This window comes from Neodiprion pinetum, chromosome 1 (assembly GCF_021155775.2).
Source record: "Neodiprion pinetum isolate iyNeoPine1 chromosome 1, iyNeoPine1.2, whole genome shotgun sequence".
NCBI classification, from domain to species: domain Eukaryota; kingdom Metazoa; phylum Arthropoda; class Insecta; order Hymenoptera; family Diprionidae; genus Neodiprion; species Neodiprion pinetum.
Window position 1 is genome coordinate 13,665,707 of NC_060232.1, and position 11,956 is coordinate 13,677,662.

General features: G+C 36.1%; 2 protein-coding genes across 7 annotated transcripts in view; one reads left to right on the forward strand and one right to left on the reverse strand.

Moving 5' to 3' along the window:
- Window positions 1-5,558, reverse strand: part of CtBP (C-terminal binding protein) — a 46,225-nt gene extending 40,667 nt beyond the window's left edge. For 4 of the 6 annotated variants that reach the window (XM_046614180.2, XM_046614106.2, XM_046614189.2 and 1 more), the window contains exon 1: window positions 4,756-5,556. The gene's annotated coding sequence lies outside the window, so the exon portion shown is untranslated. Of the gene's footprint in view, window positions 1-4,755 lie in introns of all 6 variants that reach the window. The other 2 variants (XM_046614163.2, XM_046614153.2) reach the window with 2 other exon arrangements.
- Window positions 5,559-5,694: 136 nt separating this feature from the next.
- On the forward strand, window positions 5,695-10,679 carry Kaz (E3 ubiquitin-protein transferase Katazuke). Its single transcript, XM_046614234.2, has 5 exons — window positions 5,695-5,934; window positions 7,555-7,966; window positions 8,489-8,801; window positions 9,846-10,155; window positions 10,425-10,679. Exons 1-5 carry the CDS (start codon window positions 5,896-5,898, stop codon window positions 10,524-10,526), a joined length of 1,176 nt encoding a protein of 391 aa, XP_046470190.1. The 5' UTR covers window positions 5,695-5,895; the 3' UTR covers window positions 10,527-10,679.
- The last annotated feature ends 1,277 nt before the right edge of the window (window positions 10,680-11,956 follow it).

The window sequence follows — 11,956 nt, forward strand, 5'->3', positions numbered from 1 at the left end:
GATAAAAGCAAAGCAATAATCCGACGGAGGGTAAACTTTTTTTCTCACTTATGTATACGTACAACTTTCATATACTGTAATATGAATATTGCGATATTCAAGACGCAATAACATATTCAAACACTTTCTCAATTTTTGCACGAGGAATTTACGTTTCGCTTAATAGAGAAAAAAAAAACAGATATTAAATTTTAAAATCAGGAAATTGCTATTGGTTTCACCCCCAAAATGTGTTTTCCGACATCATGACGAAGGCGAAGCGTATAAGCGTAACCTAGTCTAGCCCTGTCTGACCTACCTACAGCAGACCGTTTAACCGTATATATATGCCTATATCATATACGTACACACTTCATGCATTAATCCTTTCGAGTCCATAGTGGCAAGTATTCTTACCAACCATTTTATATCAATTTTTTGTATATTTAGAGAAATTTTCCAACACATTTCTGATAGTTTACTACAAGGTTTTCAATACTCGAGAGTAATTTTTGCAGTATAATGAAATTTAATATTGTTAGAAACAAGTTGATAGCAAAAAATCGTTGAAATTGCAGGGATGATTAATTTCCGAGACAGTTACCCCTCTACACATGTTATACGTAAATCATAAGTTTTTGAGGTCGCTGATTACGAATCTGAAATCAGATTTTTAACATTCAAGATAGTGGATCCAATATGGCGGACGAAAGTTTCAAATTTCATCGAATCCAGAGAAAAAAAACTCTGTCCAGGTGTTTTTGGGGTCGCTGGTTATTTCTGAAATCAGATTTTGAAAATTCAGTATGGAAAATCCAATCAGCGACCCCGAGAAGTCCCGCAGAGTTTTTTGGCCGTATTCGATCAAACTTGAAATTTTAGTCCGCCATATTGCGTCCGACGTGTCGAATTTTTGAAATCTGATTTGAGATTCGTAATCGGCGACCCCAAATACCCTGGAATACTATTTTGTTATGAAAGTTGACTCAGCACAGAGACCGCAAACCGTGACGCAAGAACAACAATTCAAAGTTGACTATTTGCGCTCGAGTTGACTATTTCCCTCCTCGAGGCAGGCTTTACACTTGCAATCGAAAGTTACGTGGCGTTTAGGATACCGGGTAAACTTCTTTTATTAACCATACAACGTGCCGCCGCTTCTTTCATGCATATTTTATTATCCGCTAAGCCACAGCTCAACGTCATTACATAACGAAAAATTGCAAATCTCTATATTTGGATTAGCATTGATATTGCGAACAGTCGACTCGCAATATATGTATAATAATGTATGAAAATGTGATAGATCGAATAATCTAATCGGCTCAAGGGGATGTCAAACCTCTGTCAAATGAGACAAATCGTTTTTTTTTTTTTGCTTTTTTTTTGCAATACTTACTCTTTCTCAGTACGAATGAAATATCTTCAAACTTTGGCTAATTATAGGACTCCTTGTGATGGAGCTTTCGTTTCGACTAATGAAAGTTCATAAAATTAATGAAACACGAGGTATGTGTAATGTTGAACCGTGAGATAGATTACCGGACAAAAAACGTCACATCTAATAGTCACAGGTTGAAATAAGAGGGGGAAAACAGCTGCAGCAAGCACGCGTATATAATGTATACCTGTATATATATTCCTGTAATACGAATACGTTTATTATATTATACTCGTCATATAGTTATCGCTACAAACTACGTATAATATAAAGATGTATTCCATATACATATAGAGGCACGCATTATACTTCATCAGCGACAGTACGAACATCACATGCATCTGCACGTGTGTACATAGAATGTTTGCAAATGAGGTTGAAGTTCGTAACGTTAATATATCGATGCATATTCAAGAAAAAACGTTACTTCGCAACTTCAGAATCGTTTGAAATTCAGTAATCCACAATTAAAGCAAAACGTACTCACGTTGTGCAGACTAAACGTTTTCAAAATCTTTCCGAAATAGTAAATTAACGAGTTTTGTGTCGATGCTTTATTATCTTAAAATTACTAACTTCAATTCTGTTGTTTGCAGATGAATTATTTTTTGGCGCTAATCCGAACTAATCCGAAAGTCAATTACACTGCACTTGTTGTCACCGTACAATGTGAAAAAAAAAAATTCAAAGTTTCGGGTCAATCAGTTAATGTCAAACTCAAGACTGAAGATTTTTTTTACGCTTATTTTCAACAATGTATCAACATTTTGTTTTAAGTATCCGATATAAATTAAATATTGACAACTCAACTTTTGACAAGATTTATTCAATTTTTCTTTAATGCAAAAATTTAGCATTTCTTTTCTTTACTCTCAAAACAATAGAAAAGAACGCTCGAGCATGTGAAGTTCGTTGAATTTCCATTGGTTCATTTTCCATGAATGAAAGACAGCAGCTTTTGAGCGGACTTCAGCTAAAATCGATTTTCAGTCGCACTAGTGGCCAATATTCAATAAATTACTGTCTGTGTATCAGAAAAAATAAAGTCAATTTCAGTAGGAAAACGTAATATTCATAATCGCAGCACGCATATCTGTAGGTGATTGCAATATGAGCGTATTTGTGTATAACTACGTAATGCATGTATACATAAGTATAATGTATAAATATGTATACATACATGTATGTAACATACGTAATATGCGCCGATCGCATCATCGGAGCTTCGGTCACTTCTGAACAATAGAAAGTTTCATTCGGAAGATTAATACATTGATGAAGTAACGATCAACGATGAATAAAACGAGAACGAGCGAGCGAGTCATGACTGGATATGAGCAGCAATAAACTTGGCCTTTCAATTCTCAGTCGTATATGTATAGTTTTCGGGTACGATTGTATAAACGTACGCGAGTAGCAAATATACCTAAGAAAGTCCAAAGTCCTGAAGAAGAAATTGTGAGCCTGAACATGCTTGCACACCATGCATGTAAGGAATTCGGAAATATTTAGTTTTTCCTCTGATGTGAGAAATAACGGTTATACATATGCGTGTATTCATTTTGTTTCTCGGCATCACAATATTTGATAATAATTATTATTTTTTTTTCATTCGTGTACAAACGCGTTGCTCCGAGTTCATAAAACACGCCAAAATTATATAATTATACAATACCTTGTCTCTCAACATACCGGGATAATACGTATGTATTCATTTTCTCTCCCGTACGTTGATTACAATTATTTAAGAATTATTAGCCGCAGAACCGAGAAGACGAGTTGACGAGCAACGCGATTAATAAAAGAAATCCAGACCGAGGGACTGAAATGTGGTGATATTTTAAACGGAAATCCAACATCAACATACATGCTTCGTATCTCAGAATTATAAACTAGTTCTGATATTTCGAAAAAATTGTGCACCGGAACAAAACACACGGCAATTGGTTGGTTATTTTTCAACTTATTATAACATTTTAATAACTGATTTCAATAATCTCCCGATCATCCACTCGTCCAATCGAACGTTCAATTTTTTCATCTACGTTTAACGGAACGTAAAAAAGAAGAAAAACTTTACGTCACGAGATTTGCCAACACGACGACTCTTGTGAGTAAATGTAGTAAATGATTACCATTTATTTTTATTATATACATTCGGTAAACGTATTCGTTCGGTAGATTAAATTCGTATCAGAGATGAACTACGATGTGTGTAGACATACGCGTAACTTTAATCACGCACACAACTCGAACCATGCGTTTAAATGATTGTACACATATGCTCCGTGTGGTATATTTTTAGATGTATAAAAACTTTTTTTCTCCGGAAAACCAAACTCAACGATCCTCGGCAGCAATGTAGGTATGTCAAGTATTATTTCGCACAGTGCGAAAATGATCGGACGCGACGAACGAACGTACGTACGTTTAATGAATTATAAATGAATCATTTCTTCGGTAAAAGTGTTCTCTACTCAGTCGTACAATTAACGGTATAGTGTAACAATGAAGGAGGCACGTGGTGTTGGTATCATACATGCGTTCCGAACTCAAGTTTGAAATTCAAGTTTCAACAGACTCGTTTTTGTTGTCCGAAATTAACACAACTAGAAATTAAGGAATTAAAGAATAGAACAAATGATGAAAAGTTATGGCCGAAATAGTCTGATCGTCATTGTTGAGAAAGTTGCCACAATTTCTTCTTCCATGGTAACGCGAATTAAAGACGTCGATTGGCCCGATATTAAAGAAGCCAGTGAAGTCGTGTTTAACGAGTAAACTACGGTGTAACAGAAGCAAAGATAGAGAGAGAGCGGGAGAGAGAGAGAGAAACGAGAGGGGTGGAGTGGGAAGGGAGAACGGAAGGAGGGGGTAGATAAGAAATAAATGTAAAAGGTAAAAGTTTGGCGAAGAAGGAAAGCGACAAGTGTAACGTAATGGCGATAGCTGGCGGTTAGGCGATGGTAGAACGCCGCGGCCGTCGGTCGAATAGCCGACAAGTGCGCGTATTAAGGGGGAGGAATGAAATAAATGCGCGTGGCTGCCGAAGCGTCTCTACTCCCGCCATATCAGCGACGTAAACCACGCATCTTTTCACGAACACGTAACACCCACGAATGAATTGGAGCGCAGACACGCGCGCTTCGGATATTCTTCGGCTATAGCTAGGCCACCTATCTGTGCATCTATCTACCCGCCTGCTTGCCCGATGCTTATTGCGTTTGCCTGCGAAGAAAGACGCATGGATGGCAGAGCGTAGGCATCCTAGCCAGGAACCCGGTAAAACTATCGCTGATTATGCACCGGAATTATGTAGGGATTTGTCTACGTACCTCTTTCTAACGAATCAATCATTCGCCGAGATGAGTGACGGTGTAATATTTCGCCGTTGGAGAATCACCCTTCGAATCACGGCACACAATGTTAGTTGGGCGCACTTGGCGTTTCGGTGTTTGGTCCCGGTTTAACCCGAGTTTTTCTTGTTACTTTGGGCTTTTGGTTGCACAATTTGGGCCCAAGGGTCCCGCGCGCCCACCCGACACCCCGCACTCGCGAAAGTCACTCAATTGTCAACCGAAATAAGTAATAATTAACAGAGAACGCTTGCGAAGCACGGCCGAGCGACTCTCTCCCTCACTGGAGGAAAATGGCGGCCCCCCCGAGCGAGTAGCGCGCGCCTCCGATCATCGCCGAAATAATACGAACGACTGAATTACAAATGTTGTCCAATGTATTTTCACCGTTCGAATATCCGCCGATCGTCAAACCAGCTATGGATGGATGTTCGCCGATACCCCTTCCGACACGTTTCGCAAACCACGCGATTTTTATTTCAGAGTATTTTCAAACAGGATTAGCCTCGCTCACGTCAAAAGCTCACTCATCACTCGTCGTTTATATCTTCGTAAGCAACGCGCTGTCGTTTCGATGCATCGGGAAGTTGTGTCGTACGGATTTGTTCCTTCTACGTGTAGTATGTATAGGTATGTACATACCTTTCGCTTGACCGCAAAACTGTATTGTTTTTAATTGATAATTAGTATCACGCAGATTGACAAATTGGTAATTGCATCACTGAGCAAGAGAGTTAATTCAGCGGCAACAATTAACACGTTTCAAGTGACGATACAAAGCAGTTGTACAACGTGGAGATGTCGACTGGCAATCTTTCGAATGGCGCCATCTGTTCGAGAAATACAAATGTTGCAAGTTCATTATTTACTCGCGTGTAGCACCAAGTTAGGCGAAACTGCAGTCAAGTCTTGTATAAACGCAAATCCGTAGCATAGTCTGTTTGGAGTGTATGGTCCGAGGTCTGTTTACACCAGTCAGCTGGAAGATAATGGACGGGTTTTGATTTCAGCTACTAATGCGTAGTCCGTCAAGGCGTTCCACTGGCAATTCTTTCACACTACACGACATCAGAATAATTTGAATCAAATTGGAGCGATTTAATTCGAAGAGAATTGAACATGTCGGACGTTAAGAGCTTGGAGCACCCAACTTTGAAGGTAAATAAGCATGTTTCGTCACTTCGAAACGTCAGAATTTATTATGATGGCTGAACCTGAATCCTCTTCGAATTCATCAAACTCGGCTACACGATGGGAAAATTTTCTTCTTTCAGACACTTATAATATTTAGGCAAACAAAAAAGGTTTCCTTTTACAGCCGTTATCTGAACTTCCCAATATTGTTATCGTTTTTTATGAAAGTATGATAAGATTGACGAATAATTCTTTGAATAACTGTCATACACACCCGCGTAAGAATTTTTTTTTCTCGCCCAAAGGCAGACTTCATCTTTGCATTGTTTTTTGTGTAAATCACTCGTTTGTAGTTTGTAATGGTCAGTCTTACGGTAGTTTTTCTTTCTTTCTTTTTGTCATTTCTTGACAAGTAAATACTACTTTCAATTTATGGTGTATCAAAAACATGAAGAATACTATTTGTATTCACTTACTCAATGCCATTTCTACCCTGTCTGAATAATGTATTCACAGTTGATGATAACGCTATTGTCGAAGTACACATGGCAGATCTGATTTTTTTTTTTTTTCTCCTATTTATAACTGAAACAATTTATTCCCTGCTTGACCTTGGATTACTACAGCCGATTACAATTCGTACTGTTCTGTATTGTCAAGATATTTTACGCGCCTCGTATATTCTTATTTTGATGTAAAATATCAAGTCCACAGATTGCAGACCATTTAATATTAATAATACTATTTTGAAATAGCTGAATTATAAGACATTTAGAAATAACACCAATTATAATTATTTTTCGCTTTACACTCAGCTTATCCCATTTTTATATAAAACTTCGACACATTATCATTTTCATCGTTAAAACACACTTAGAATAACAACTATTTTCTGCATCCTACATTAGAACTTCAAGCATGAAAAATATTAGACGTACTTCGAATGATGTTAATAAAAAAATTCCGGAATCTCTGTGGTACTGAGCATACCTTTTTTATTTAATCCAAGATGATTTTTTATTCATTTTTCCGAAGGATCGATTTTTCGGAACATTTCACGCTTGTCTATCGTTGTTTCTTCGTCCACACCTTCAAGATGTTTCTCAGAAATTTGTCCAAGATTAACGAGAACTAGAGAACAAAAATTTTCACTGGCTTGTGTTATTTAAATGACAAAGCAATGATTCAATTAACGCATAGCTTGACTTTCTCCTCTAGCTGAGATATTGTCAAAATTCAGATATAAATATGTAAGACATACAAAATGTAAAAATTCACAAATAGCATCATTTTATTCCCATCAAATCATGTACCGCATGCAATCTCACGAATTATAATATCCTGCACTGATTACAGGGAGACGACACAATGGATGAACAGTTTTTGTCAACAGATTCTTATACAAAAATGAAAAAATCTGCATTTAACAATTGGTTTGGCTTGTAATACTGAAAAACAATCGATTATTGTCAAAAATTGTCAAGAGAGAACTTCCTATAATTCCACACATCACTCCAATATTTTCAAAGATTGATTAAATTTTGTATTTAGTTTCCAATTATTGAACAAAGTTTACTGAAAACCGATATCAACAATACAAGCTGTGTGAATATCTGATCTAATTTACAATTAATTGTGTTCTAGGTGCCGTACGAGCTATTAAATAAAAAATTTCGATCAGCTCAAAAGACTTTGGATCGTGAAGTTTCTCATGTCCAGACAGCGGCAAACGAATTGGAGAAAGGATTAGTGGGAGAATCAGGGGGGGTGGCCAGCGGCGAAATAACTCGTCTGTTAGGAGGTGTTGTAGCTAGACTTCAAGTGCTCAAGCGTAAAGCACAAGAATCAATCGCAGAAGAGCTACAGGCTGGTATGGTCTGCAAAAGACGACTGGATCACTTGAAGGAACATGCCAATACAGCGCCAAGTGCTGTCAACCAGTGGAGAAGACAAAGACTGGACAGGATGCTGGTTGAATATTTCTTACGCAAGGGATACTATACGACTGCCACCAAGTTGGCTGATAATAGCGAATTAAGGGATCTGACTAACATTGGTAAACAGTAATGTTGTCTGAAGGATAATTCCTGACTATTGAAACACGTACTGTAAACTATCTTTTCCTTTCTGAAAAATTCGTGCAATTATAAAAATACCTATGTAATGATAATCATATTTATTTTGTACTTCATTCATTCCGCATTCTTTACCAGTTTAGGTATTAGCTATTTTAAAATGACTCAATCGTACAGAGGTGACATTCTTGATTTTACCTATTAGTAGAACGTTTTTTTAAGAACATCTGTAATTTTTAACCCCATCATTTTGATATCAAAAAAACGAAGTAAAAATTTTACTTTTCCACAATTACTCAAGGCCTTGTGTGGATTGGTGATCAAAACATGCCAACGAACTAACTCTAATCTAGAAAGAATGAAAGTTAAACTTCAAGATTACATATTGATCTTTATCACATCTTTAATATAAAATCTCATTAATCTTTTAACTTAATTTTATTTTAGTACTTTTAAAATTCCCGTCATACCAGACTTACCTTACCTCTTCATATTTATTCCAGATGTGTTTATGGTATCAAGAGAGGTGGAAAAATCTTTGGCCAATCATGAGACAACAAGATGCTTGGGATGGTGTCATGATAATCGGTCCAAGCTGCGCAAGCTGGGCAGCACTATGGAGTTCAACGTACGTGTACAAGAGTTTGTTGAATTGGTACGAGCAGATCGTCGACTAGATGCGGTAAAACATGCCAGGAAGTGCTTTGCCAACTATGATGACTACCAGCTTCAAGAAATTCAGTGCTGTATGGGGCTATTGGCATTTCCAGTAAACACAGAATTGAGTCCTTATAAAGATTTGCTTGACGAAAAAAGGTGCGATTCATTAATTGGTTCAATTAGATTCTAGAATGTATCTTGTTTTAATGTTATTTTAGTAACTTTTCGATAAATTCAGTTTTATATTACAATTTGTGTTTCAGTTTATTCAGAGTTTAGATTATAAATGATTGTATTGTTATTAATTTACCTAATTCGGATTGATCGTAAAAAAATTTTTTTAAATCTGTAAATTGAATTTGATATCGATGTTTACATGTAGAATTCTCTTCGATGTCTTATATAATGTTTATATTTGCCATCAAGTCAAGGTAGTAATCACACGTTTTTTTAATCGATCATCCTCCAATATTTTCACTCGAACTATGCGACTCCTTCCGAGAGCATGCGTTAAGCATCTCTATTAATAAAATCAAGCGACTCCTGATATAGGAAAAGAAAAAAATTAAGACTTCAAAGTTATAATCAGGCTAATGTAACATAAGTAGTAAATACAGGGACCCTTACTTTTCGTAGCACTTGAACTCGAAACAGGTTTTGAAGTTGGGGCCTTGATTCGAAAGGATAACTGGCCAAGAAATTTGAGTTCGTATCTGAAGAATAAGTGATGTTTACATTTTTTTCCACCTCAAAACAACTTGCCTCCCCTGATTAAAATAATGTAAGTTTTGACTAGTTTTTGTGTTCTTGTTTGTTTGCCTATGTGAATCCTGAATATTCCAGGTAATTAATAGTACTTTTGTTCCAAAGGTGTGAACATTATTATTCGTCATAATAAGCGTAAAGTATCCACGCAAAATGTTCATGTTTTGCAGGCGTCAAGTAGCACTTTATACCTGCTAAGACGATTTCCAAAAAATCTGAACCTTTCAGCGTACTTCACACTTCCTATGGTGGAAAGTAAGTTTCTTGAAAAGGATTTGCAGTTTAGGTCGAATTGTTGTAGGATGATCGACTAAGACAATATATGCTAACTATCCTAACTCAGTCCCCAGTATGAATAAACATTTTCATCAACATCGACGTTTTCTTCTTGTTTCTTTGCAATAGTTTTAATCACAAAAAAAATTTGTTCTTCAGATGGGAAAGGTTGATTGAACAGTTTCGCCATGAAAACTACAGGCTATTTCAACTGGCTAGTCAAAGTGTATTCACTGTGGCATTGCAGGCTGGTTTGTCCGCTCTTAAAACTCCACAATGCTACAGCGTTAACAGGGAAGGCAAAAATCCGAGTTGCCCAGTTTGTAACGAGGCATTAAACGAACTTGCAACTACTCTACCTTTTGCTCATTGTTCGCAATCTCGACTTGTCTGCAGTATCAGCGGCAAACCACTGAATGAATACAACCAACCAATGATGATGCCTAATGGATATGTATATGGTGAACATGTGAGTTACCCCGGTTTTAATTTTTTTTTTTTTTTTTCATCCATAATATAGTGTACTAAATTTTTTTCTCGATTACGAACATTTGTAGCAATGTTTTCACTTTTTGGAACCAGGTCAAAGCTTTTGAATCATTTCAGTCAGTGAAGAAAAGAAAAGGTCGAGTTGCGGAGACATGCAATAAATAAAAATTTATGGCGGCAATTGTTAATACAAAAAAAAGTGTAAAGTAGATTTAACCAGTATCGTTGCTAAAAATGTAATATTTACAGGCTTTAGAGAAAATGGCACAGGAAAACAATGGAACTGTCATCTGTCCGAAAACCAAAGAAGTATTCCCATATAAGAAGATTGAAAAAGTTTACGTCATGTAAAATACTCGTACTATAAATATTTTCAAGTGTATAATATAAAGTAGAATCTTTTTTTTCTCTATCTCATTCTCTCATGTGAATTTTGAATAAAAATTTATCACTTCTTGTATGCTACACCTTAATCGTAAAATAAAATCTATTTTCAGTGAAAAATTATAGTTTCTATTTCAGCGAATTATTCTCCACGACATACAGCGTTTATGCTGTCACTATATTGGATATTTGTGTGTACAAACTGTATCACATGTATTGAAGATTCCTGTGTTTGAATCACAATAATGCAGAGGAAAATGCCATATTATTAATCCCGAAGAGTGTTGATTTCGGTTGGGAATATTTAATTTGATCAGAAATTCGGTATGAGAGTACTTCAGACTGTTTTCGCTGAATAGCATCTTTATGTTCAATAAATATGTAAATCATCATGAAATTACCGTAAATTTCATTTGTTATGAGTCATCTCTTCCTTCTCTTAACTACATATGTACATGAAACTCAACATCCTTCTGTTTGCTTGTGCGGATGTTACCTTATAACTCCAGAATTACTGAACCGACTGATTCTTTTTTCCTATGCATAGATTATATTTTTTTACAACCAGATCAATAGCTTTGGCGATATAATAACATTCGTAAGCCAAGGCGGAACAAGACTACACACTTTTGCGACTGCTGACTGAACTCTTACAGATAAAAAACATTATACTCAAGTGTTTTCAATGTGTCAATGAACTCTGTTAAATAGTAGCGAGAGCATGTGTCTATGTCTAATAGTTTTGCCACAAAACGCATTGGAAAATATTCGTGGGTGTGGCCGCAACGTGTTGCTACTTTATAATATCTTAGACAAATGAGTCACAAACTCCAATATCTAGTTGAAGAGTACAATTTCGAAATTTTCAGGTGAGTTGAAAAATTAACGACGGAGCCAGGAATCAAACCTGGTATCCAATATCACCAATGAACCACAGCATGACACTCAATTGTCAGTTTCAATTATGAATTCTATACTTCGTTCATCTTTGCTAGATTTGCTCGAAATCATGGTTCGCAAAAACTTTGTATATTTTTGAATTCCAAACGGTTTGACTCAATCTTTTGATTTTAAGTACAAATCAAATTTCAAAAAGTCTAAGCAGCTCATTACATTTTATACACATCTTGGAATAATTTTTTATGTATTCATAATTACCAAACTTGAGACTGTTGTTTAATTGCCGAAGAGAGTAGGAATACTAAAAAATGAGAAAAAGAAGTTCAGTGAGAAAATGTAGCAACAACGATGCCAACCTTACATAAGGCAGATTACATGTATTCAATGTTATTTACAAATCGGTGATTGAAGCTGGGTATAAAACTAATTAGGTTCTGGAAACAGTTGTTTTTGTAAGTTTAAGCATGAAGAATGTAAAATACGCCGCTAAAACGTTT

What these genes read in the sequence shown, in the direction of transcription:
- Kaz (XM_046614234.2), top strand. Translation starts at nt 5,896, where the DNA reads ATGTCGGACGTTAAGAGCTTGGAGCACCCAACTTTGAAG. An exon ending in AAGGGATCTGACTAACATTG is followed by an intron (nt 7,967 to 8,488) that starts GTAAACAGTAAT and finishes TATTTATTCCAG; the next exon opens with ATGTGTTTATGGTATCAAGA. An exon ending in GATTTGCTTGACGAAAAAAG is followed by an intron (nt 8,802 to 9,845) that starts GTGCGATTCATT and finishes TTTGTTCTTCAG; the next exon opens with ATGGGAAAGGTTGATTGAAC.